General features: G+C 40.0%; 2 protein-coding genes across 3 annotated transcripts in view; both read right to left on the bottom strand.

The window, feature by feature from the left end:
• myo1d (myosin ID) overlaps window positions 1–8,934 on the bottom strand; it is a 108,516-nt gene extending 99,582 nt beyond the window's left edge. For both annotated transcript variants that reach the window (XM_022742487.1, XM_022742488.1), the window contains exon 1: window positions 8,450–8,934. In XM_022742487.1, coding sequence (XP_022598208.1) covers window positions 8,450–8,544 — 95 coding nt within the window. In that variant the 5' untranslated portion in view covers window positions 8,545–8,934. The remainder of the gene's footprint in view (window positions 1–8,449) is intronic.
• A 7,339-nt stretch (window positions 8,935–16,273) lies between these two features.
• On the bottom strand, window positions 16,274–23,612 carry LOC111219703 (pyruvate dehydrogenase (acetyl-transferring) kinase isozyme 2, mitochondrial-like). The gene is made up of 11 exons (XM_022742430.1): window positions 23,436–23,612; window positions 22,443–22,584; window positions 21,794–21,865; window positions 21,501–21,685; window positions 20,311–20,400; window positions 20,064–20,141; window positions 19,542–19,618; window positions 19,350–19,448; window positions 17,632–17,742; window positions 17,132–17,245; window positions 16,274–16,941 (listed from the first exon to the last, which is right to left on the bottom strand). Exons 1-11 carry the CDS (start codon window positions 23,551–23,553, stop codon window positions 16,798–16,800), a joined length of 1,230 nt encoding a protein of 409 aa, XP_022598151.1. The 5' UTR covers window positions 23,554–23,612; the 3' UTR covers window positions 16,274–16,797.
• Window positions 23,613–27,604: the final 3,992 nt, after the last annotated feature.

Below are 27,604 nucleotides of genomic sequence, written 5' to 3'. Positions count from 1 at the left end.
AAACTGTTCCACCCCCACAGAGGCTCGGGGCATAGCTCCAACAGGTGGACAGGAGAACAATACAACACTGTAGGAAGCAGAGGATGACATCACAGCGGCCTAGGACACACACATGTACACAAAGAAAAAACACCCCTACAGTCACAACCACACACACACACACACACACAAACATGTGCAACCTCAGCCATCTGAGTCACACGCATCATTAGGGATTTCCAAACACAGCACCATGCAAGCTGATTCGTGAAAAACTCAGCACTCATTACTTCAGTGAATCAGGTTCACATAAGAGATAAGAACGCTGCATGAATGCATCACATATCAAGTGTGTGTGTGTGTCAGAGAACAAGGCTTCTGGGAAATTGTGATGGGGGTAATGTTGCAGACAGAGGATGTGGCTGCTTCTTAAATCATGAGCCAGACAGCTTTAATATGACGCCTACCAACATCAAATACTCTACTGAGACTGAGTACAAATTATTCTTTCAAGATAATCATTTTAAATCCTGAATAAAAAAATAAAAGACAACCAGAACATGAATAGAAGCTGAATAGAGAGCGAAGTTCATAATTTCCACACTGCTGAACAGGTTCATCAAGAACATTAAAGTGGCCTGATCTGACCTCAGTCCTCCACGCGAGTAAATCCGACAGCTGGGTAGAATCTAACATTTTAAATACCACTGGCACTACAATACCTGAGTTTTGTTACTGATAGCGAAACCTGTTTTATAATAACATCTATAAAACCTGATAGACGGTTAAAAAAAGGATCGAAATTAATGCAGCAGAACCAGAGATATTGTCTTTTTCCTTCCACACATTCTTCTTTCTTAAGAAAACCATGGTGCCTACATTACCAACAATGCAACTCAGCCTCAGACAGTTTGGTCAAATATTCAGATATTATGCTAGTAGCAGATAACGTAGCTTCAAGCCGCTAGCCTCAAGCGGAGATGAGGAGCCGTCAAACTTGTCTTCAGACCCAACCAACGCTGACTCAAATGACATCACTTGAGGCAATTCATCAGATTTCACACAGCCTCCTCTGGAGCCACAAAAGGTTTTATACAATCTTTTTCATGAATGCAGCGCCGCTTCAACAAAATGTCCCAAACCTGCAACAGTGTTGTCTCAACAAAATCAGCTGTACAAGAACTTTGCCTGAATAAGAGTCTAAAATTAGCAAAGTTACAATCTCACCACAGGCTCCATTTAGTGGTTATTCTGGCACTCTTAAGCCAGCATGGAGACATTACTAAAAATCTGTAAAGATCTTGGGAAAAAAATGGAAAACTGAACATATATAAATCCATGACAACTTGATCCACTGACTAAGATCATGTAATATGATGAAAAGCTCCAGAGAAGCCACTAAATGGCCATTGAAAGTTACATTTAGATCAGAAAATGTTGTCAAAGTATAAGTAAACAATAATCTGATCAGGCATTCATTGCCAATTTACGACACTTGACACCAGCCATCAATATTCTTAACTCTTCAATACAAGACAAAGATCTATAATATTCTGTTAAATACTACAGACACCATGGGGTTGGCACCATATGTACAGTCTATGGTTGGTTGGTCCTCTAGAAATATTGAGGTTTGATACCCAGCTCCTGTAAATCCCACATCTCGTTGTTACTGTAACTTAAAATATCAGTGATGAAGCAAACTGTGCATGTATAAATATACATATGCACATTTATAAGAGGAAATGGTGAAAGGCAGTGGCTCGATGAAATGGCAAGAAACTATGACACAAGGGCACAAAAAAAAAAAAGAGTAAAATCTGGTTTTGGAAGCTTGTGAGCTTGTGCTAAAACGGCCTGTTCCCGACCCCGCCTGCCAACTCAGGCAGTCCACAAATGAGACGTCTCTGAGAGCTGGTGAACTTATTTTAGAGGGAAATAAAGCTACACAAGCACAGCCCCTGTTTATGTAAGGATGGTAATGTGTTTCAGATTACAGACGGTTGTATGGAAATTCTTGTGGCGAGACTGGACTTTTCACTGTTGGATTGCAGGGGAGCGGGGCCTACCAAGCATTTCTCTAAGAGCCTTCTATGAATCCAGCAGTTCGTGGGAGACTCTCTTTTTTTCTTCATGATTAGCGAGAAATCTCCCGGGAATGTCAGGCTGAGGCACTGAAGCAGCACTTGAGTAAGGAGTTTTCATGAAGTTTTGACTATTAAAACATAAAAAGCACACTGTGCTAACACAATTAGCCCATCATCGTGCACCTTTAAGCCTATGATTGTAATTGATACTGCACTCTGTCACTGCTGGTCTTGGCAAGGACAAGCGCGACTGGGACAAATGAGCAGGAAGCTAACAGTCTATCTTAGCATTCATCTATAAATATTTCCCTTCCAGTCACTGACCACCGCTAAGAGGAAAAAACTTTAATAAGCGGGTTGGGATTAAATATTCTTAGAGACATCTGCTGCACACTATCACCCATTTTTATCTGTGCTGCAGGCTATGGACATGTCGGCTGGGACTGTGTGTTCTGCACATGGACTTTGGTTTTATTTCTGAAGAATGAACAAAGGCATGATAAAAACAAATAAGAAGGATCTAGCTAAGGAAAGCATGTTTCCATGTCTGATGTTTGTACCTTTAACTAACCTTTTCAGTGGAAAGACAGACCTATTTACTTGGCCATATGTAACAGGAAGTGCAGTCCAAAGTGTGACCCTTGAACTTGGATTTCTTTACCTAGAAAGCTTTACTCTACCTGAGCCACATGGTTACTTTGATCCCTTTGTTTACCTAAAAAGAGGGAAGCTGTCCCTATCTGCTGTTCACCTCTTCTAGTCTACCTGCAGTGACAGCACTCACAACAGGAGAGACATTGTTCCTTTAAAAGCACATGAAAATAATTTGGCAAGTAATTCTATGGTGGAAATCCAGGATACACCAGAGATAGAGTGACAAAGTTAACTTCGAAGGCTGGGATTGTGAGTTATGCAACTCATAGAGCATGTGACTAAGAGTTATAGCCCCACAGTTTTGACTCTCAAATATATATATATATATATATATATATGTCTTGTCTGCACAAGATTCACATAAAGATTCACAGTGAGGTTTGGTAGAGGAGCTACAGGAAACAATGAAATGTGAGCAGTAAAGGCAGGGGAAATGCCAGCTTTCCTGCTTCGCTCTCCTGCCTCTTATTATTGGAGACTTCCTGTTCAAAGTCCTTTTTAACTTCCCAATGGTGGGGTTCAAAGGTCAAATCACTTGGAGCGGTTCATATAGTCAAACAAACAGGAGCTTTCAGAATTTCAGTGCAATATTTTCACTTACATAGACATGACATTCTGGAGATATACTGTAAATCCTGAAAATTATTATCTCTAGCCCACTGGGAAAACACAAGGAATTTTTCGCCTCTGGTTGAACATATTTGTACCAGATAGTGTTGTTTGCTAGTGTAACACGGTCTGAGCAATCCAAACTGTGTTATGCACTAAGCATTCAAATAGTGCACATAGTTGGGAACTGATTTTGTTTTGCCATGAGATACGTCATGCACTCCAATGAAATTAAAACAAACAAACAATCCTGTGAAGCTCAGACCTCGCTGCTCTTGACCTATTTTCATTCATTTACGCAAAAAAAAAAAAGTCAGTTTACATGGTGTAGTGCTTGTTTTGTGAACTGGAATATCAGATACCAATTAGGAAGTAGAATTTTAGTCCTTCTGTAATTATTTGGGAAACACAAGGCAGTTTTGCAGGAATGTTATTCTTTCCCCTGGATTCCAAGGAACAGACAAAACAATGCTGCCTTATAAAGACATTTAGCAGCAGTAAAACTGTGCCTGGCTGGTGGGATACGTACACATGCTGTAAGCTTACAGGACAGTTAAACCCACAGTATGCAGAGAACCTACACTCAGTCTTTAACTTTTATTTTATCTTTATTTAGAAAGGTTAAACTCCTCTGTGCAGTATGCGTGACTTGTTGCATCCCTTTGGGCATTAATTAAATATCAATTTATAGAATGAAAGTATGTATTTTGATAGCACAACTCCCTGTACATCTGTAATCCACTGTATTTTCCTATCAGATGATTCTCCTACATAAACACACGTTGGTCTAGTGGGCTGCGCCGCACAGTTTCTCAGTCCATAAAGTCTTATCTGCTGATTGGTCAATTCAGGCAAAAATTCCCAAGACCCTACAGGAATTTGACTTGAGCGTTTATCCTACCAGACATCTCTACAGAGAGACTGGGCATCTGCTGGGCTCTATTTAGAGACTGGGAGGCTTCTCTGGAACAGGACACACAGTTCAACCTCAAGTCAAACAAAGTAAATGTCAACTTCAACAACCATGTCTGGCCACACCGAGGGAGAACGAGCAATCTTTTCCAAAATCACGCCTCACACGCAGCCGCTGTGTGTCTTGATTACCTGCTCTGTATGGCAGGCGTTTAATAGCAAAAGTAGAAATCCCAAGCGCAGCAGTGTAATTCAGTCAGTTGCTAGCCAAACTCAGGCACTGGGGGAGTTGCTAAATGAAGGTTGGCTCCACACCAAAGCGCGGCTTTTGACCCACTTCAAATAAAAATATTTGGGGATTTTCACAAGTTTTGGAAGACTGAACAATGTGTGCTTCTCAAAGAGCAAGCCCGATGAAACACTCCTCTGGAACTTGTAAAGATTTTCAAATGAATTAATTGTTAAGTGTCTCTAGAGCTGAGCTTTGGTGTGCAGCAAGCCTTTTTCATTATGCCAGAGAATTAACTGCTCAGGTCTCACATGGTGTAAAATACACCCAGGAGAGATGGCAGAAGTGCTCCAGCACCACTTGTTTTGTTTAACTGTACCAGGACAAATGGATGCCTCTTGCCTCTTGCCGTCTGCATCCCACTGTCAAATGCACTCACACGTGCATGCATGCATGCGTGTAGCCTCAGACTATGGGAAAAGGAGCAAAAAGGAAGCACTCCTTGCTGGTCACACCCTTTACAAATAACAATCTGCACACGCCATCTCCGGACTGAGATGTCTAGCTGGAGGGAAAACCAACAGACAGAAAATGGGACACAGAGTTGGGAAAATGAGGCCCGGAGCTGTCTGGGTCCTCTCAGGTCCTCTTGCCTCGCTGCCAAAGCTACTGTTCACACCACAGCTTATTTAATTGAAAAGGCATGGCTATAAAAACACTGTTAAGTAGAACTGCCTTGTTCTCTATGAAACATGTATACTTGTGCACCTGGCTCTCTATCCTACCAGACTTTTCAGCCTCAAATTTAGACAGTTTAGGGCTGTAACTAACTATTATTTTTACTATCAATTTATCCGCTGATTATTTTCTCAATAAACGGATATATTGTTTGGTCTATGACACATAAGAAATCAGTGAAAAAGGCCATCACAATGTCTTAGCACCGAAGATGAGATAATCAAATGTCTTGTTTTGTCCAGTGCAGGTGCAAAACCCATTAAAGTTATTCAATTTATTTTCATGAAAGTCAAGAAGAAGCAGCAAATTCTCATGGAAATATCAAGTGACTGAACCAATTAATAAATCAATAAACTGACTAATCATTGCAGTTCAAGTTATACACTAAAACTAAAGTCATGAATGGCTGGGTATCAAACTTGTACCTACTGAAATGTCTCTATGGCATCAAATATCAAAAACTGCCATGTAATCTGAACAGGTTTTGTTTACATATTTTTTGATCTGATATTTCCCGCCTTGGCAAAGTTCTTGTGCGAACATTGTTTGTTTGTTTTGAACATGACAATTCGAGAAATGTGAATTGGTTTAGTAAACAAACAAAAAAGAGTTCAGAAAAGATCCAAACCAGATCCTAAACTATAAATTCATCAACTGCTGATCACTTTGCTTAAGTGCAATTCATCCATAAGCAAGAAAATGCAAACCCACATAAAATAAAAAACCTATAGGGAAGCCTGTTTGACTGCTAAAAAGCGAGTCACAATTTATCTTTCAACTGTGTAAAGAACAGTTAACATATCTTAACTGCGCTTTCTTGACTTTGGAGATAGTAGCTGACAAAACAATGTCATCAAGAGGTCCATTCACTGGCTGTTCTGGAGCTCTCAATCAGTATCTATTTACAGGAACTACAAGAATATAACAAATAAAAAGCCAATAGTAAGAATAACATGGAATTCAAATGTCTAATAGCTTTAACATCTGGTCTGTCATTAATGAGAACTTCTCATACACAACCTATCTTCTTGTTGTGATGTAATATTAAACCTCTTCAAAATGTTCATACAGTCAGCCCAAAACTGACTTTACACTTCCAACCATGAGTTAAACCTCACACATTGGTAAAAGATTACTACAGACATACAGTGCTTAAAGCAGAAGTATGAGAAGTTCATGAATGTTACACTCCTGACACTGCTACAACAAACTGTCAAGAGGCAGAAGAACAGTTGATTAGACTTGTTTCAATCAGGACCAAGTGGCTCTTGAAATCACCACACAAACTGTCTTCATTTATCACCCCGAGGGTAGGAAGAGGAATCAAGCACTTTGGTGCAGAGGACATTCTTTCTTATAAAAACTCTAAGTAAGCTCCGTAGCTCTCTCTCTATTTGGCCATAGAAGGGAAACCATGCAGTCCAGCAGGAGAAACCCATCCAACCTGCATCCTTAAAATCCTCCAAATATTTATTCTACAAGTCATTACTGGCAGTGTGTATAAAAAACTGCACAGGGACTGGCTTGAAAACTGAATTCATCAACCACTACTGTGGGCAGTATTGAGAAATTATAAAAAGTGAGATGATTATGATGAAGTTTTACAACCACAGTACGTCCAGCCTGCATGGGCTTACAAGAAACTGCAAATTACTGTAAACCAGATCCAATTCAAATAATTCAAAAATAAAGAAAACCAACTCACATCAGTCAGATTTTCAAACTGTCAACTTGCTAGCAAAATTGACAGCATTACTCGACTTCTGTATATACATATCTGCACAGCTTTCTACACAAATGTCATGTGTAAAGTATTTAAGTATATGTAATCTATAGAGCCAGCTTTTCAATGTCAATTACGTCTCTACCTTTGTTATATTTGTTATTTTAAATACCTCCTAATATGTTTAATTCCTTTACATACGGTTTCTTGTACTGCTGTTATATGTGAATTTCCCCTCTGGATATCAATTATCTTTATCTTATCTTGTCTTATCAATTACCAATAACTCCAACCTATGAAAATCATAACACCAGAATATTTCAGGGTTTCTTCAAGCCATTTCATCTTTACATTAAGACAAAACAGAGAGGAAAAACAATGGCACTCAACTTGCACAAATCAAAACTGCTCACACAATCCGTTTTGCTCCTGTATATTTTAATCTGCCAACTTTAAAAACAGTTCCCAAAGGTTATTCAGCTTCTAGATAAGATGTAACAAACATTTCAGTAACATATATGTCCTTAAATTTAGTTTTGAGAGGATATTATCAGACCAGTTCTCCTCAAACTTGGACAAAAGTTTATTTTTCATGGTGTTATGATTACAAAGAAGTTATTTCTGTTGTTTTCTGATCTATCATTTGCTACTGTGCTGGCAAACACCCACTATAGAGGCATCGTGTGAACATACAAGTCAAATATCTGGAGTTTCCAACAGTAGAAAGCTGCACTATAGATCTCCTTCTGACACCTTAACAAAACTGTCTACAACCACCGAGTTCTGCTGAGTAAAAGCTCTAAAACTGCCATCAGGGATCAGTTTGCACTTTCATCACAGATGGCAGAGGTGAGGAGAGGAGATGGGGAAACTGATTCCAAGCCACAGCCCCATCTAAGACGTAACGCTACCCCGCACTTCTCTCTTCATTCACAAAGCATGCTTGACATCATGCTTGACACTGGGCCACTGACAACACAGCTGATCGAAACCGGTCTATTCAAACAGTGCAAATTGCGCTGTGTGTCTGTGTGTGTGTGTGTGTGTGTCTTGGGTGGAGTCTCTTACTGCATATTTCACAGGGAAATACAGGTTTAATCGAAAGGTAACATCAGGAGGAATGCACACTATTTACAGTGTGGCTCATCGTGCCAACAACTTTCATACAATGGCTTATTGTTGCTGCTCAAACACACAAGATTTCACACGTGGGCATCAAAATTCAAACACAGGTGAAGTGACAACATCTGCATCAATGATATGCTAGGTAGTTTGATAAGTGTTCATACCGATACATGTTCAAATACGGGTCAATACTGAGCAATACAAGACGGTAGCACCTGTTGAATGACAACTACACATTTACGGTTAAAATGAAGCTATAAAGGCACTAAATATGTACATTGACCTGATGAGATACACACACTCTCTCTGTGAGTCCCCTCTCCCGTGCTCGGGGGCTTATTAAGTCTGCCGGTGGATTCACAAAGGTGAACGACCGCTGCAGGGTCGGCTTACCTGAGTTTTAGGTTAGCCATGAATTCCTCCATAGACACGTTGTCCAAAAGCACAAAATCTGCTTTTCCAAACTCCAGACTCTCGTGTTCTGCCATGTTTCTTCTACTTTATTCTCACCGAAACTCGTGGAAATAAAAAAATATATATATATATATCAACGGCTTGCTTTGAAGTGCCGACAAAAGGTGAACATTGGCGGGCTTCACCGAGCACCTCCTCTCCCTCAGTGGACAGCTGTGTGGTCGATGAGCATTTTCATTCGTCCGGTAAAAAGTCAAATTTTAATTTCAGTCATGTTTAATTAAGGTCGAAAACGGTTATAAAAAATATACTGTAGCTATAAACAGTGAAAGTAAATGCTCGTAAACGCGTTTTTCCTTCTTAGAAATTCGGCTTTTGTGTTAGAAATAGTAAATTATCCCAAAATATCCTCATGTCCATACAAAGTTTCTTCTCTACGCCAATGTATCCCTGTCCCGTTGCATCGTGCGCCAGCTCCGTCCGTTTTCCTGGAGTTTCTCTCTGTAGTCCACACAGACCATCCACCAATAGGATTGAAGCCTTCTCCACTAATCCCCGCCCCCCCCGCTCTGTGGAGAGGTGTTGGTCAGACTGTGCCCTATGTGTAACTTGAAAAGCATTACAAGTATTTCTGAAGACCACTGCTCCACTGTTTCTGATACATATTTGAGCGATGACGAGGCCACCTCTAAGTTGTAAAACACTCGGAGGAAAACCATAATGTTTTGGCCCGACTTTTATGATGCCCTCTGTTACCATAAAAGGAAAAATTAGGGCTGTCAGGTTTTTTTCTCAATGGGGATATGAATGAAAAGTACAGTTGTGATAGAGGCTGTATTATTCTTCATTCAATCCACTGACTTTTAACTATTCAAAATCAGTTGTAAACACATCATCTCTTTTGTTCTGGCTTTGTTGAGTCTGAATGAGGCCTCCTGTTTAAAAGCTCCTGTTAAAGGAGCTGAACACCAGGAACAATTATCCACCAGACTTACACTGATGTTAGTGCGCCACCTAGTGTAAAACAGAGGTAAATGCCTTTTCTACATAATTAAACTCAACCTCAAAGTAAGAACAGTAACACAAGCCAAACGAGCCATTGTTAATTTGTTTCAAATTTGGTTTGTACCCTTTGAAAAGACATATTTTTCTTTTTATTTATTTATTTAATTTTATTTATTTATCTAAAAGGGACAATGCAATTTAACGTAGTTCCAAAACAAAGCATGAAACTGATTTGTTGCACAGAGAGTTTATAGCTATTGCTAATTTTCAACTCTTGTCCCTAGTTGGGCTTTAACAGCTTTTACGTGTCGTCAGAATAACATAATAAACTGAATTAAAACATTTTGAATAATTTTTTCCAAAAATGTTTAAATGTACACTTTGAGGGTGACTCAATCCTCATGTTATACCTGCACAGTAAGTCAAATGATAGGATGATGGCTAAATAAACTTGTAGACATAATAATTGTCAAGACACTTCTCCACCTGGATTGGGTGGATAGGAAAGCAAGAGGCAATACCAGCCTTTGATTCAAAAAATAATAATAATCATCAATGTTATCACATTACTAAAGAAAATACATTTACAGGAAATCTTGACACTTTTCCATTTGATGTTAGGTGATGTTAAGAGATTTGTCCCTAGTTCAGGGTTTAATGACTCTGACTTTTCCCAGATTAGGTCTCCAGAGAATTAAGAATGAATGTTGAAAATCATTCAGTTTTATGCAAAGAATGGTTTTTTTTTTTTTCTTTTTTGACTGACCGACTTTGCTCTGAGCCCTTCTCTGATGGTGTGCTATTTGCATCTGTGAATGAAAAAGTGACACATTCAGGAGCTGATGCAGAGCATGGAGACGTGTGGAGGAAAAATTGTATAGAGGCTACCTGAGTCAGAGCTTCCTGCTGCTGCTTAAGTGTTGTTTCTTCACACCTCAGGCTCTCCGTCTCCTGCAATACAACATCGTGAGCGTTTTTAGCACAGACTGACATGTTGTGGCCTCAAAAACTATAAAATTCTTGCAGATTCATGATAAATAAGGATTAACATAATCAGGAATGATTAAGATGTTCCAACTCATATCCACAACAGACAGAAGCGGAGATGTGGCGATGATGTCTCTTAAAATATCTGTTTTTAGGCAAAAAAAAATAAAAATAAAAAGGATTTTTTCAGTGCAGAGAAGAGTTTGAAACAAAACTTAGACCATATCTTTGGGAGAAAAATTTAAATTTTGTAAGTTTCATAGATACTTTTGTAAAAAGTCAAACGTTTCTTTGGCCCGGGGGACTGTTTTGGACTTTTTGACCACAGTATTTGAAAGATTTTGACTACGACTCTGGACAGAGGTGCTGTAGAGGTTTGAAGCACCATATGGCAATTTACCCTTAAATTCAGCATTCATTACTTAATTTTGTGTTACATTACAGATGCTGCAACCAACAGTTAATATTATTATCGTTTAATCTGTTGATTATTTTCTCTATTGATTGGTTGGTCTATAAAATGTCAGGAAATAGTGAAAAACACCCGTCACTAGTCCAAGGTGATGTCTTCAAACTAAACACAACGCTATAACATTTCAGGAGACATAGGATAAAAGCAGCAAATCTTTACATTTGAGAAGACCGATACTGCTATTTGCTTGAGAAATTACTAAAACAATTAAAAGTTGTGTTGATCAACTAATCAATTCACCTTGAACACAGCAGTAGATTGATTCTCCATGCTCCGAAGCTTCAGCTCAGTCTGGGAAAAAAAAGAAGAAAATGTGTCAAACAAAACTTGAGTTTGTCATCCGACTTTGTAAGTAATTGGTTTTAATATAATGTTCTATTCTCTTTATAAGATGAGTGTGATAGAGGCTCAGCACAGATCTGTCTGTGCTAAACAACATCTGGGAAAACTTTTGTTGCATAATGTATGAATTTTTACGTTCCATCTGCCTTCTAGTTTTGAAACATCAGTGAACAAAGCTCATACTCACTGAATCCATGTTCCCTGAGCAGCCGACCGCACAAGACGACAACGTTACAAACACAGCCACAGCAAAGACAACCATCGAGGAACAACATTTTTGTGAAATGACAATCATATGGCTTCTCACTCGCTCATTGTATAATCAAATAGAATTACTGTATTTATATCCATTTCTTTTGAGTTAGTTTGTTTGTTTTTGTTTAGTTTTTTGTTTTTTGGAACATAAAATTTATGTCCAGATTAGTTCAGATTTTTTTTTTTATCAAATACAATAAACAGACATGAGGTTTGATTTATTTAAGCAAAAAAAGTTCATATTTTTAGTGGTATGAGAAAGCAAATATTTATATACTGGTTATATTCATTAATTAGAATAATATCTTACGAGATAATGTTACTAAAAAGGAAAAAATAAAGAATAAAAATAAAGAATATAAAGGAATATGGAATAAATGTATGTTACATATGAAGAAAACCAATTTGATTTCATGAATGAAGTGTTACTGCTTAATTCTCAACAATTTCATGTATGTATTTTATGTTGTTGTGATTTGACACTTGGTTTGGTATTTAAGTGAAATTATTTAAAAATAGTTACATATTGTGTACAATTTTCTGACAGTTATGATGCATTTTCAGTGGATTCAGTTTCAGGCTCTTGAATCAGTTTACCAACATACTTCACACATACAGTACATGTACTTCAGGCTTTGTTGTGGGTTGTTGCACTCGGGCCACAATCGGACCACACTTCAGCGGGATCCCTCAGCACAGACTCGGCCAAGTCTTTGCCAGAGTAATACTAGAAACTGCAATTTCTTCTGCTTACAGTGCAGTTTGTATTCTTCATCCCCCTTTCCTTTTTCCATCTCTTCATACTACTTCAACTGCTTCTTCATTCAAATTCAAGCCAGCGACACGGTTGAGCTTCAGCTTGTGCAGAAGCAGCAATCCAACTGCTATTTCTTCAGAAATTCCATTTTCTTGTTTAAACTTCCCTTTTTTTCTCTTTCCTTTTTTCTCACATGGACATAAAATATATTGCATACAGCGAATGATGCACATTTGACAGTTTGAATGCCTGCATACACTTCTTACATGTATATGTGCAAACTAATCCACCTATAGGAAGTTGATGTTCCTATCAAACAGACCATTAGAGGGTAACATAAGCAATCCAACTAAAGCACCAACCCATCATTAAAGTGGTCCAGTAGTTATCATGCTTCAGTGTTGTTTTAATGACAGAAAGAAACGGACAGAAACTGGAGTAGAGGTGAAATTGCAACGGCACAAACACATGCTTGAATTCATGTTCTTGAGAAACACTTCAATGACAACGCAACCAGAGCACTCCAACTACCATAGTTCTGCTGAAGTCAAACAACCAACACGGTCACTGTTGGCAGCTACACTGTGTTGACAGGCCTCTTTCACACACTCACAGGCTGAGATGTTGGCAGCCGCGATGTTGTGATGCTCTGTGTGGCAAGGGCATCAGGCCACAGGTCACTGAGGGGTTTGACTGAGCTGTGCCAGGTTGTTTGTCCTCTTATAGCAGTGTACATGTATTGTTTGTAGTCTTTTTTTGTGCTTCCCGGCCTTTTTTGTCAGACATTCCCTGACATGGGCCCTGTCAAGAGGGATACACTCCTCCATCAACACCACCCATCATCTTCTAAATGTTTTCACGCACTTTATTGCAACATTAGTGTTTAGCCGTTCTAGCCGACTCACACCTTATGTACAAAAAGTTTGAGGTTGTGTAAGAATCACAGTACACATTATTCAGATATTGAACATAGTGTTTGTGTCACTGTACTGTCGCCTTTCTTGTTGCTATGGAGAGTTTATCAGCCTTTTGTTTGTATGAGATAGGGGAGAGTGGGCATCGCTGGATTCTTTCCACTCCTCGATGTCGCTGCGGCAGCCAGGGGGTAAACACCCTGGTTCAGTGGCCATATTTGGATCAGCTGCTGCTGGCCTGTTTGCTCATCTAAACATGAGACTGACTGTTAAATATGCCTCACTTGACAGCTGCCACCCACAGGACGTTTCATTCAACAACATAAACAGATAACCGTTCCTGGAAAAAATAAAATTTGTGCCAGATAACATGTATATAACACGTGCACTTTAAGCATATCAGCTCACAGTGCACACGATGTGGAGGAAGAAGAACTCAGACACTTTACTGAATTGAAAGTTAGAAAAAATAAGCACAACCAAAATGAAAAATACAATTTAAAGTACTGCAATCTAAATTTTACTTAAATAGTACAGAAGTATTATCAGCGAGGAGCCATCCCCAGAACACTTTATACTCTATAAAATACCTATACTAATACTATTTTATACCGTCCACCTTTGGAAACACTGGGGCAAAGAGGATTTTCCAGTTGAAATTAGTGTCTTGGCTGTGATCAATCAGCATCAGAGGTTGTTTTATGGCTGTTGGCTGATGCAATGTAGACTCTGAACAGTTAAAAACTACAAGCTCAGCTTCAGGCTTATTGTATTTACCTTCCTCCTTCAGAACAGTGATTCCCAACCTTTGGCTTGCGAACCTTAGAAGCAAAGCCATGTCAACTACATGTCATGCTCTCAGTCATGCTCTCTTCACAGTTTCATCTAAAACAGGGAAAATCATCAAATATTTCACAATAACAAGCGTTAATAATTATAATTATTAATAATGAACATTCAGATTTTCTCAACAGTACCTTGCTAGACTCAATAGGATAGAGAGCCTTCTACAACTTTACATCTGTCACACTGAAGTGAAATATAGAGGTAAATCCTGACAATTGAAGAACAACTGAACTGAATCAGTAATGCATTCTGACTGGCGTTCTGATAGGTTGATTTTTAGCAATTTGTATCAACCAATCAGAGCACGGTTACAAACAAAACAATCAATAAGAATATCAGAATAGAGCTGCAAACCAACCAACCAACCAACCAACCAGAGCACAGCTACAAACCAACTAACCAGAACACGGCTGCAAATTAACCATTTAGAAAAAGGCTACAAACTGTCACCATGACCTTGACCTTTGACCTTTAACCACCAGAATTGAATAAGTTTGTTCTTGCTTCTTAGTGAATGTTTGTGCCAAATTTAAAGGAATTCCCTCTCGGTGTGACTGAGATATCACGAGAATGGTAATGGACGGACGGATGGATGGACGGACAACCCAGAAACATAAAGCCATAAGGCATAAAAATATGTGACACATCAAGCCAAAAGAAGAAGCCAGTTATTATTAGAGCTCCCTTTAGGCCCTTCAGCTGCATGACTCTCACATGCCCCTGGTCTCAAACTACTACTACTGTGTGACTGGTCTGTTTCCCTGTGATGACCTCTTGCTTACTGGGCTCTGGACCGAGTACAGCGAGTTTTAGAAGACAGTGTGATCAAGCTCGTCATTTGCTGGCAATAATAGCAGCGTAAGTAGAGGAACACCAGTGGAGTGGAAACCCCTGCTGACATAAATCTTCTTGTGTCCAGCAGTATGATTTTTTTTTTTTGTGCCTGAGGGTCTGGTGCTGGGAAGCCTGCAGGGTAGAGTTGCTGAACATGATCTCATCCCCACCTTGACAACAGATCCTGTAACACTGAGGTGAAAACTCTTCTCGCCACTGACTGACATAATCCACTCTGTATACCTGATCAACTACGGTCTAATCCCACACAGACAGTATCAAATGACACACTGCAAAAGGAGCATTTTGTAATTAAATTTGTTCTTTTTTTTATTATTTGGATTATATTTACAGTATTTACAATCATTTCAGTCACAAAAGTGTTGCTATAAAAATCAACCTTTAACATACTGTATGATTAGGATAAATATAATACAAAAGAAAACGGTTCATTTTCAACACGTATGGACCCAGGGCATTTTGTCCTTATATGGCACAGCGTAATTAACAATCCCAGACTGACCTCGCCTTATTGGCTCACAGCCGGTACAGAACTCAAACATGACAATGAACTGCTTCAGGGGTTTAATAACATCGGCCTCCATTGAAATCTGCTAAAACCATTAAAGCTCCAGACTAGAGGTCTTTATGGATCCATCCGAACCCTAACACCCGCAACCTGCACGGATTCAGATCCATGTTTACTGAAAAGGGTTCCAGGTCGGCTCCTGTTGTGTTTAACATTATGTGTAATACCCGAGTGGATCTGAGAAGAACCGGGTGTGATCAGACAGCGCTGATCAGCTGAGTGCTGTGTGCTGTGTATGTGTGTGTGTGTATTGTAACTTTCAACGTTGTAATAACGTTAGGATGAGAAAGTAAAGATGCGCCATTGAATATAAACATATATTTCTCCTCAACGAGTTGAGTGACGTCATGGGCAGAGAGGGGGTAAAGTTCGATACCCAAGCTCAAAGCAGCCCCTATTCTAGACAAGTCGCATTTGTCGTCCGTCTCCATGACGACAAGTGGACTTTTTTACACTGAAATAACGAGCGTCTCCCAGCTGGGCTCGGGTCCAACATCTTGCGGTTCTGTATGGGTCCGGGACCAGCTTTCAAATACTAAATGAGTCCGGTTTAGGTTCAGGTTTGGCATTTCCCTGTTCAGGTCCCAACCCGACTGGTCTGGTTCAGCTCCAGGTACTACATGTTCGGGTATTTTTGGGTTTGGGTGCAAATTTTTGGACCTGTGAAGACCTCTACTCCTGGTGCTGCAGTTTCTATCACATAATACTCTTTATCTCTGTTATAAATGAGACTTAACGCACAGAAGAGTGGATTACATTCAGCCTGGTCCAAAAGAAATGGATGTTAAGATAACACTGTATCTTATCAGACTTTTTTTTTTTTTTTTGAGTGAAATGTCAAATGACGGAGCAAATATCCACGCAGAAAGCACAAAAACCCACTCAACCTCAAAGGCATACATTTGTTCAAATCTACAGACTCCACAGTATTACAGTACTTTAAATTTAACAAGGTGCAACAGGAGTATTAGTTTAAATAGTTCAAGTACTTTCAATGACACAAGCCTTTGGGTGAAATTGCTACTGTAAGGCTTGGGTGACACGCTGCCTTGGTTGTTGTTTACACCCCACCAAGCCCCCCCCCCTTTAGAGATGATTGTAACAAGTATTCTCTGTTAGTAGCTGTTTTCTATTTGTCTACTTTCTCATGAATGACCCAGAAGGACAACAGGGACTGAAAACAGCATGAACATGCTACTGCTAAATCCAGACTGTACCCATCTGCCTTGGAAGATGATGACATGGGAGTATGAAGACAGATATTCTGGAGGCTTCGCGGTGCGTAGGCTTGAAGCACCAGAGCTGCAGGACTTTTTTTTTTTTTTTTTACTTGGCCACCTTATAGTTGCTCAGATCCAGGGGCTCTTTGCTGGGTATACACCAGTCGTCGGCCTCTTGGCTCACTTTGTAGTTCTTCAGGGCAGTTTTGTTGTACACGGGCAGCCTCTCGATGGAGTCTGTGGACAGCGCCTGGAGGGAGAAGAAGACTAGATGTAAATGGCCTGTCGTACCTCAGGTGGCCACGCAGGTCTTCAGAGTTTGGTTTGTGTTAAACAAAGACACGTCACAAGTCAATTGTCTCCCTCTGTTATGTGCTGCGGATTTCCAAACTCTTGGCATCTTGTCACAGTTTCATGCACGATCGCCATGTCTGGCTTACCTTCAAGTAAATGACAGCATCTGTGCCGTGGCCCTCCATGGAGTAGAGCTGCAGGTCCCCCTGGAAGTACTTGGCGTAGAGACGAGAGATGGGCAGACCATAGCCGAAGCCAGCCTGCGCGACAAGAGAGAGAGAGAGAGAGAGAGGGAGGAGATCAAGGGTTTAAGAAGGATTTGTTCTGTGTCGCACTGCAAGCAGCGGAGCTTTTCGATGGAACAGACAGGTCTTTTGTCAAGTTCGCTTTGTGCATTGTAGATCATTCAATTTTTAAAGACAAAAAAATGATGCCAGGATTTTAATCTTTAAATAGATAGAAGGCTAAATTAGTATTTTGATGCTTGTAGGCTGCACAGATGTTTATCCAAATGGCAAATGGTGAAATTAATTAACAGCATATCTACACCTGCTAAAATAACTATATTTGTTTTGCAATATATGTAAAAGTGCAAATGAGTTAATAAATGAAATCTGGACACCTCACTGCTTGTATCTCTACTTACCAGTGGAGGCCGTGTGTGCTCTCCTATCTGTGGAGCAGGAGCAGTGGAGTACATGTAGCTGAAAAGGTTCTCGATCCTACGAAACGGGACACCACCACCTGTGTCGCTCACCTACAGGCAGGGACAGAAATAGAGGTGTAAGACAGAGACACGGAGAGAGGGTATGTGCATGAGAAGGTGGAGGTGATGCCAGCAGACAAGTGACCGTCTGTCTCCAACACTTGGCCTTGACATAAGGGTGGAAACTAAGTGGCTTTCTGTCTGTTTACACCACATATCGTCATGGTGAAAGTGCAAGAGGACCAGGGACTGTGTCAAAGGCTGCTGCTGGTAGAGCAGATAGATACAGTATAGGCTTGGGCAATAACCAAAGTTGAATATCTCAATACAGTCCAGCCGGTACCACTGTACAATAACACTACCCTTATAAAGGATTTGTAAATGGTTTACAATTAGGTTCTTAACAATTTATAAATCATAAATAAACAATTCATAAATCCTTTATAAGGGTAGTCTTATTGTAAAGTGGTACCGTCCAGCCAAAATATTGCAATATACAATATTATCGCAGTCAACTGAAAGTTTCATCTGTCAGGCACAATGTACGGTATGCAAATGTACAGTATGAAAACACAGGGTCAGACTTGACAGCAGGGTAGACTGCAAAAAACTATTAGCATTTTTTAGATATTATGAAAAATATTGCATATGGCAGGAAATATTGCCAATATTGATATTATTGAATATCAGCCCAAGCATTATACAGTACCATATCAGCAAAGAGAAGACAGAAAAGATGCATTATAACACTACAAACTGCTAAGCTCAGCTGAGCTTTTTTGTTTACTGAAAAAGGCTCCCTGCTGTTGCTGGAATGGGGGTAAGACTAAGCTAAACACTTAAATTGTGGGCAGTCAAACCAAAACAATCAGCTGAAAGACATTAAAACTAAAGAGCACTGCAGAGCCCGGTGATAATTATCTGTGAATTCCTCACTGCAAGCTACATTTTTCACCTTTAACAATACTAATTAGCAGACTTTAAAGTTCTTATTTTCACTTTCTTTCTGTTTTATAAATTTGGGCCTGGGCTAATACATTTTTTGTTTCCTGTCTGGCACTTCACTTGCGGCCAGATGTCTGAGTGACGAGACGTCTTAGTAACACATTGGCATTAAGACAAGGTTTAAAGGCTCTATGAATATGAAGGCGCTCAGCCCATGTAGCTAATCTTATCAGAGTTTAGTAGCTTAGCATGCCAGCAGGCGCTGTGCTTAATTGAGGGTGAAATTGTTACATAACAGATTCAGAGAAAGATTTGTGTGACAATGACAGAAAAGGGTGAGACTCCTGGCTTTAAAAGCAAAGACATAGATGAACTTGGTGAAAGCGTTAAGTAACGTCATGGACTTGTTAAACTTGTCTTGTTTCACACAGAGCTTATAGTCATAAAAACACACCCTCATCTGAATATTGAATCTCTAATCCTCCTCTTTTTATTATGTGAACATTACGGGAGGAAAATCCTGGAGGCGACCTGCGCAAACACAGACTTGAACATGCAAAAACAAAGTCCACTAAAGGGAGGAGCCGAGCTTGGATTCTGGTCTAAAGATAGACAGTGCCGTATGCTGTATAGATTTTGAGCTGCGATATCCTAATGTAACAAAAATAACCACAACATTATTCATAACAGCTGTACTGTAATATGCAACCCACCTTGATTGACATGTCCTCGCCTCCCAGAGACACCCAGACTTTAATGGGTGGGAGGTTGTTGCTGCACTCATGGGTCTCAATAGTGGCCCTCATAGCATTCTACGAAAAGAAGGTGAAACAAACACTGTAAGAAAGCTCAAGTTAAAGTTGTTATTAGATTAATTAATCTTCTATTTGAGTATAATATCATACCTTAAAGAGCTCAAACAGCATGTGATAAAGGTGAGAAGGCACGTATACAATGCTTATTGAGTGGTTCTTCTTCTTATCTGCACGGGGAGGGAAACAAAAAGCGTTTCTTAATTTCATCCACTTCATTTAAAATTCATTATCCTCACCACTCGTGGATGTTTTTTTTCATCAGTACCAATTACTCTGCTCAGCTCTGCTGTGGCTTTACAGTTTTGTGAGGATGGAGAGGAGAGGGTCTGCTGTGTGTCAATATTGTCTGACGCAGTCAGCCGGGGCCCACTAAGCCATTACTTCGGCTTCAGCGCTATAATTAGAGGCCCATCAGGTCCATCTGGCTGAATGCTGATTTCCATACGATCGCTCGTACTGTATGTATACACACACACAGAAGGCTTGGCTATGTTTGTTCTTTATTTAAATCTCTTCGACAGACTACGAGGACGTTTCTCCCTTGTGCTGTTGGCAGTAAGAATAAAACTGGGGTTGTGTTTAACCTGCCAGATTAAATCAGTGTAAACTTACTGTTCATCTCCTGAAGTATCAGATCAGGGGAGCGGAGATAGTACTGGTCACACAGCATCTTAGCACTGTAGAAGGCATCTGACAAAGCAAGGGGGTAATACTGTCAGAAATTGTGATTACAATATAGTCGTAGTAATCAATAAAATCAAAGGGGTGAGAAAATTCTTCTAAATTACAAGACAAATCATTTTAATGCATCAAAACTTTTGTTCTTTGCCGTCTGAAACAAAACAGAATCCATATTTACCCTGGACTACATCTCCGACTTGACAGTGAGGGTCAATGCTGCCGATGGTGTTTGGGTGCACAGGGTTGGTCGTGCCATCAAAAATAAGAGCTGCAGAGAACCAAAAAACATTAAGTTAAGAAGAACAGAATACACTGTGTCATCTGTAGTTAACGGAACATCAACATATCAAGTTAAGGAATAATTAGGGCTGAGCACAATTTGAAATTTAGGCAATATGGTACAGGCTTCTATACCGATGTCAAGATGATACTTTTATCAATTATCAATAAACAACTTGTGTGTACAAAATTAAGTTTTAATAAGTATAATGATTATGTATTATGATCCGTTATGCAGCCTGTGAGCTAAGACCGGTATGAGACACAGAAACCTCCATATGTGGGAAAAATCTCCATGCAGTCAATAAAAACATAAACATTTCCCATCATGCCATGGCAGTCTTGAAACACAATGATATGCATCAACATGACTGATGACACCTCTACAAACTCCAGGTAACAAAACGTTTGCTTTTACGTTACATTCATTTGCTCCCATACAAAGGGAATTCATTTTAGTTTTAGTGTCTTGCTCAAGGACACCTTGACAGAAGGACAGGAAGATTGAACAATCCGCTCTACCATCTACACTATTACCACCCAAATGCGACACCTTAACTAAATCGGTGCTGACAAAAGCAAGGAGAAAGAAAAGAAACCCAGTAGTTTATTTCCCATTTGCTTCTGTATACATCCCCCAATAGTTTTGCAGTGATATAAGCAGTGTTAGTAGCATTTCCTCACTGTATCTGTGTTTTGTCTCAATTCTGTGATAAAGTTTGTTTTGAATTATTATTTCAGGGTAGAGATTTATGTTTCCCTGTGGGTGTCAAGCAGGAGACAGTGAGCAGAGTGAACGCAATAATGTTGCATGGCCTCGTTCGACAATATTCATTTCAAAAAATAATGAACAATAACAGAACACAAATCAAGGTCGTGTTTTTAAATCGGACTCAAATCTCCACATGTTGTTTTTTCAGACCCTGCAACAGAAACTGCAGCAAATCGATCTGTATCAAGTCAGAAAAATGAGATCTCTATCTCACTGGTTGTTATCTTTTCAGTTTTCGGCTGACAAAATTATTAAATTCAACACATAAACAGCAGGTAAAGACAGACACATAAATGATGAAGCTCTGAGATACTCACTGTGCTGGTTGATGAGCATGCGGATTGAGATGCGGCTCATGTAGAAGCGGTCCAGAAAGTACTGGATGTTCTGGTTGGTTACTGGGTCATGGGGGAAGGCCTCTTTGTATTCTATGATGCCCTGGGCCATGGTTGGCACTACATCGTTGTGCCTGTTTCTGATAGTAACTAAGGCATCAACAAACCTGTGGAGGACAGGACATAAAGAACCATAAAAGGCCTGATATGAACACACAGCCTACAGAGTGCCAGTGGGTTGTTGTGTCTCATTACGACAAACATCAGACACTTACTCTCCCAGGACTTTATGGTCATCAGGATTCTTGTCAAGGAATTCAAGGATCTCCATTAAACTCTGGATGTACCTGATAAAAACAGAGATGAACACACATGTAAACCTGTTGTCAAGTGCAAGGAGTGAGAGCACAACCTTGCAGGAATTCCATTAGATCCTTGCAGGAGTATTTTTGTCATGGTGCATTCCTCACATAGAAAAGAGAAGCAGACCATGTTGAAAACAAGGTCACGTGACGTGTGACGTGAAACTAGGGGAGAGTTCACAGCCGAGAGCACCCCCGTCCCAACCCCCCACCTCACCCGCACAGAGCTAGCTGGAAGGAGTACAACTTGGTCAAAGGCTGCTTTTGTAATTCTGAGCATGACGTTGACACAGTGGGAAAATACACCGTCCCACTGAACGGCAGTAAACAAGTCAGCAGCTGTGTCTGTGAACGTCTCAGTCATCAGGGGATGGCACCTGGCGTCAGATATGGTTTTAATGGATTATCACAGAGGCTGAGACACAAGTTTTAATGTCTGACTGGTTTGTTTTCTTATGAGGTTTCTGTTTCGAAAGAACGCCTTGGCCACAGTACAGATGTTACATAATGTGGATCATAACAACACATAGGCTACATCTGGTTTTTTCCAGGTTAGACTCACCAGCTCTGCACCATTTGCACAGACGGGGTTGTGAGCAGTCTGTCAGGCAGGAGGTTGATTTCCTTCATAATGTTTGAAAGTCTGACAGGGAGCTCCTGTCTCAGAAACACAAAGGATGTCTTCTCACAGGCGTTGATGGAACCTGAACCGACACAGAGAGAATATTGATCAGAGCTCATTGATAAGCTGATTGGCAAGAAATGAACAAGTTAATCATTTATACTTTTAATTTATACTATTAGTAAACATTTTACTATATGAATAATAAGTTAATCAAAAACAAATCAGAAAAGTAATCAATGATGACAGCGATCACTTGTTCCAGTCCTATTATATTAGGTTGAACTGGAAGACTCTGTTGGTTGGACAAAACAAGCACTTTGAAGATATCAGTGAGGGCTCTGGGAAACTATTTTCTGACATTTTAGTCAAACATTTAATTGAATTATTAACATAACAGATGAAAAGATGAACAGATAAAGAGAATTACTATGCGCTCAGCCCAAATAACATAGAATAAAATGGATATTTGGATTATTTTCAAGGCGTTTGCTTTGTAAATAGAAAACTTCTTCTTTCAAGCAGGCAATTAGTGTTTCTGAATGTTTTTACATAAAATGAATTCCTCTGCACGATCTGTATAATATCTGCTTCATAAGCTGCTGAAGGACTTTTAGGACAAATTATTTTCAGGAGCAGTGTCATTCAGTGTGTTTCCATCACAGGGCCCAGACGGTGCAGCCTGAGCTCGCTACAGATCTGACGCAACTCTGTGCTGTATGAGCACCATGCTACCACAGGCAGAGCCCCTGTAGCCCAGCCTCTGCACAGCAGATGCTCACACGTGCACGGGCCCGTTTTACATGTTGACAACAACGTGCATTGCATTTCTGATCAGATTTAAGCAGCTCCCACCGTCCACTTCCTCCACGTAGCTAGCTGCCTTGTTACGCCACAATTCACCCATCTGTCTGGTCGCCGATCAATACTCACCGAAGTCGAGGAATTGCTTCATGGAGAGGGGCGAGGGGGAGAATTTAGAGAAATGCTCGATATGTTTGGGCACGCTGGCCAAGGCAGCGTTTTTCATTATAAACCTAACGAACTTCATTATTGCTGTGGAGGGTCTCCTACGACTACGACGTCCAGTTAGATACTGGCCGAACCTGTTATCATGCAGCCGAATGAAAACAGGGGAGGCGCCCGCTGAAAAACAAGCAAAGCTCCAGCCAATCACAGGACGGGTTTTTTTTTTATTTACATCCCCGGCTGGCCAATAGAAATCGCCGGGGGGCGGGTTTAGTAAAGTTTGGGTGCTCCCAGTCTGGAATCTCCCTTAGGGGCCAGTTGTCCTTTTTTTTTTTGATTGTGTGAAAGGTGATTTAGTGATCACTTATCAAACAGCCATGACGCCATGTTTATTGCCCTTTGTTAGAGGGAACATACAGATACTAATGTCTGCAGCCGTATGACAACTGGACATGTAATTGACATCACATTTCTGGAAGTAATTGTAGTTAAAATATGGTTAATTTTGTGAGAGGGAAAAAAAAATACCATTCATTTATCTTCTAAATTAAAAAAAAAAAAATGAATGGATTTTATTCATGACCACGTTACATGTTGGAAAAGTTAGAAATTTGAAATATAGAACAATAACATGAGTTTAAATTGACAACTTCTACCTTGTTTATCATCATCTAAATCTGTTGAACCTTTTTGCACAACTGTGATCCATATCCAAGATAAATGTTGTCCTGTGGCTCTCATCCGGAGGCATCTACCTGGGAGAAAGCTTGTGTTTACATTAGCAGGTGTGGATGCGAGCAGAGGTTTGATGTTAGCATTCCATCCGCACCACAAACCAGCCGGGGTATAGCTTTTTGTGAATGGTCTCCAGAGGGAATACATCTGAAAACAACCGACCACGTGTTTTATAGTGGGCACAAATTTGTGTCAAAGAATTTTACAATCTTTACAGCATAAAACACCCTTTGTCCTCAGAGCCTCGATAACTTTCTGTTGCCTCTAACCCTGTCTGTGACCACAAAGCTCAGCTGTCGTCATTAACCTTTGTTTATCAGATGATTTTACCACCGTAAAATGGTGATTTAGCCTCCTGTTTGCTTAAAATTAAGAAGTAGTATTCAAGACCTGTGATCAAATTATCATTTCATGCTTGTTCAGTTGAATGACAACAGAAAAATATCCAATATGTAAATGACAACAGCTAAATTGTGAGTATAGAGTATAGATCAGAGCTGGAGGAGATTCGAATGAGGGTTTAACCTGCAGGTGACCGGGTTACTCTTGTCATTTTCACACATAAACTGCATTTTCAGTGCATCTGCATAGTCTGACACTGTTCAAACTGGAGGACATGGTGAACATAAGCTTATCCATGTAGCTACCTTACTGAAAGGAACTTAAAAAAGTTCCTCCATCATCCTCCTCTGGATGATAACCTTTCTGCTCCTTGTTTATTTCCCCCTTTCCTAATGGACAGAAGTTCACCCTGTGTGAATGATTCCCCGGAAGCTTGCCACCAATGGGTTTGAATAGAAATGCCTTTGTCAGGGAACACAGTGTCCTGGTCAAATCTCCCATTACATAACTGTCGGCTGTGTCAGTACAGTTGGGATTGTCATTATAGAGCCGGGCCAGGCCAGCCTCACCATCAAAACACTAGTTTACACATTCTCAAGTTGCATGTGGGAAGCAAAGGAAGAAAAAAAAAAAAAAAAGAAACTGAGAGTATTATTGCAGCGAAATGTCAGAAATCGACGCCACGAAATGTCACGGCTCATTTCAGCTTCGCCAGCTCGTAGCACATAATCAGCTGGTCCCTGCTACACAAAATCAAAACAAGCATTAGTCATATTGTTTTCAAATGACAGTTGTTTGGTTGTAGTTGTACTACATCATCTACATTCATGCTCTGATAGGATTCAATCTCATGGTATTTGAAGCTTCATTTGACAGTTTTTTGATATGAGCTGTCCACTTGACATACCCAAAATGCCAGCATGGGTTTTTATGTTTTGCTTGCAGTGTAGTCTGGATCTAAATACTTACGAGCTCACAAAAGAACTTGTCACTTGTCATTGCAACACATTTAAATCTGCCAGTCACAGCAAAATATGTTGTCCTTCAGGCGAATGTGTCCTTAGTAGAAGCCAAAAATGAATCAGTCAACTGAAGGAGCTCCTGCTAGGAAAGAGAAGCTTTGGCATGCACTAGATTTATTACCCATGGAGATTTATTTGTTTTTGACCACAGGAAACTGAAGGCAGTAAAGTAAAATGTTATTTCAAAGTGGAAGTTATTCATTCATATTTGCCTAGAGGTCCCGCTTCCTCACTATGGTTTACCCAACACTAATATGAAAAGTAGGATTTATAATGGCAACATGTTAAACATTCTTATCCTGAGCTTAAAATTCAGTGTGTCCATTATCAAGCACATTCATGATTCAGTTTCTTACATCACAGAAACCCCTGGCCTTATTTTACTTCACATAGAAATGATCCCAGTGCGTTTCAGCAGTCTGGTGCATGGATTTTAAATGTGGAAAAAAAAAAAAAAAGAACACTGGTATCAGATTAATACCAGGATCAGTTGATACTCTGGGTTTTGGTGCTGGAATAGGCAGCAGGAGGGAAAAAGTCAGATGAGTACATCCCTGAATAACAATTTCTCTGCACTTATAATAGAGTACTTTTACTTATACTTTACTTATGGTTTTAATGGTGGTTTACCAATTGCCAATAAAGAGTGGCAGCATATAGATTAGTTATGAATCCTTGAAGTACAACTTCAGACTGTTGTTTTGTATGAGCATGGCCCTGGAGACACATCTAGTGGAGAGTACTTAACTGGTCAGGGGTGGATTGGGGTGGGTTGGGGTGGTGTGGGGGGGGTTGTTGTTGGCTCCCCCCAGTACTTTTCCGCTCTCCACCGGCCTACATTCCTGCCAGCAGTCAGCTCCTATTGCCCACTGTCAACAGCGGGGCATAACGGGCATAAATGGTCGGGCATTCTGTCAGTGCCATATCAGCTCAAGAGTGAGAGCCAATGGACAACAACAACTCCAGTGGAAATTTCCTCTCGCTCCAGGCCAGGGGGAGCTGTTGATGGCCCATTGGGCAGCGCTGGGGTCAGTTCAGTTAGAAAACTGCTTTTAAATACCGCTGACTCACTGACACACAGGGTGAAATATAACAAAAGATTAATGTTTGAATCAAATCCACTTCTTTCTGAACTCCAGTCCTTGTTATTATATCTGTTTTGAAAAGATCAAAACATTTAATAATTAATCAAACCCAATGCTTTTTTTTTTTTCATTTGTCTGACCAGGGTAATCATTACAACATTCACAGTGTGAAGTTCCTATATCATGAAACAAAGGATGATGGCTGTGCCACGTGAATACAGATTAGAGAAGACGTTCTGCTAATCAAGCGTATGAATAGAGCTTTTACATGGTCATTATAATCATTTTGAAAGGAGCTGCTGACAGTGAATGCTGAAAAAAAGTACAAGGGGAATAATAATAAAAGACAGAAAACTTAAAGAGTGTTAACTTAACACTAGAGTTTGTGAAGATCTCACCTTTCATTAGTGAGATTCTATTCTTTTATTTTCTTAATATTTCCACTGTGCCTTCTGTTATTGGTAGTACGGCTCTTCTTACACATCCTAACCACTACTGCAGCTGTCAATCACGATGCTCTCTCAGCTTTATGACGTTTCAAAAAATATATTTTTTTTTGTTTTGTTTTTACCTATTCTGGGAGTTCCTTACCGTGTGAAGCCATGTTGCATTGGACACAACCCAGACATAACCTGTGGAATCTGCAGGTTCTTTTACAACCTTGCAACATATTAATCGGCCCTCACAGATAAATAGAAATCACTTTTAATCTGCACAGCAACAGATAGAAGTTTAAATTTTGGGTCGGCACCCATTAAACTTCTTGGATATTTGAGTTGAGCATGCCAGTTCTTTTTCTGCAGTCTCTTATAACCTTGTTTATGCAATTAGCCTTAATTGGAAACCAAAGATGGAATCACCTTTGCTGCAGTGATAGCAGATAAACTGATTTTTGTTGGAGTGGTCACATGTGTACTCACTTTTGTTGCGTTGAAGTTTTACTTTGGGG

The sequence above is a fragment of the Seriola dumerili genome, unplaced genomic scaffold, assembly GCF_002260705.1.
Source record: "Seriola dumerili isolate Sdu_G_001 unplaced genomic scaffold, Sdu_1.0 BDQW01000068.1, whole genome shotgun sequence".
Lineage (NCBI taxonomy): Eukaryota > Metazoa > Chordata > Actinopteri > Carangiformes > Carangidae > Seriola > Seriola dumerili.
The sequence above is the reverse complement of the archived record's forward strand: the minus strand, read 5'-3'. Positions and strand labels throughout refer to the sequence as shown.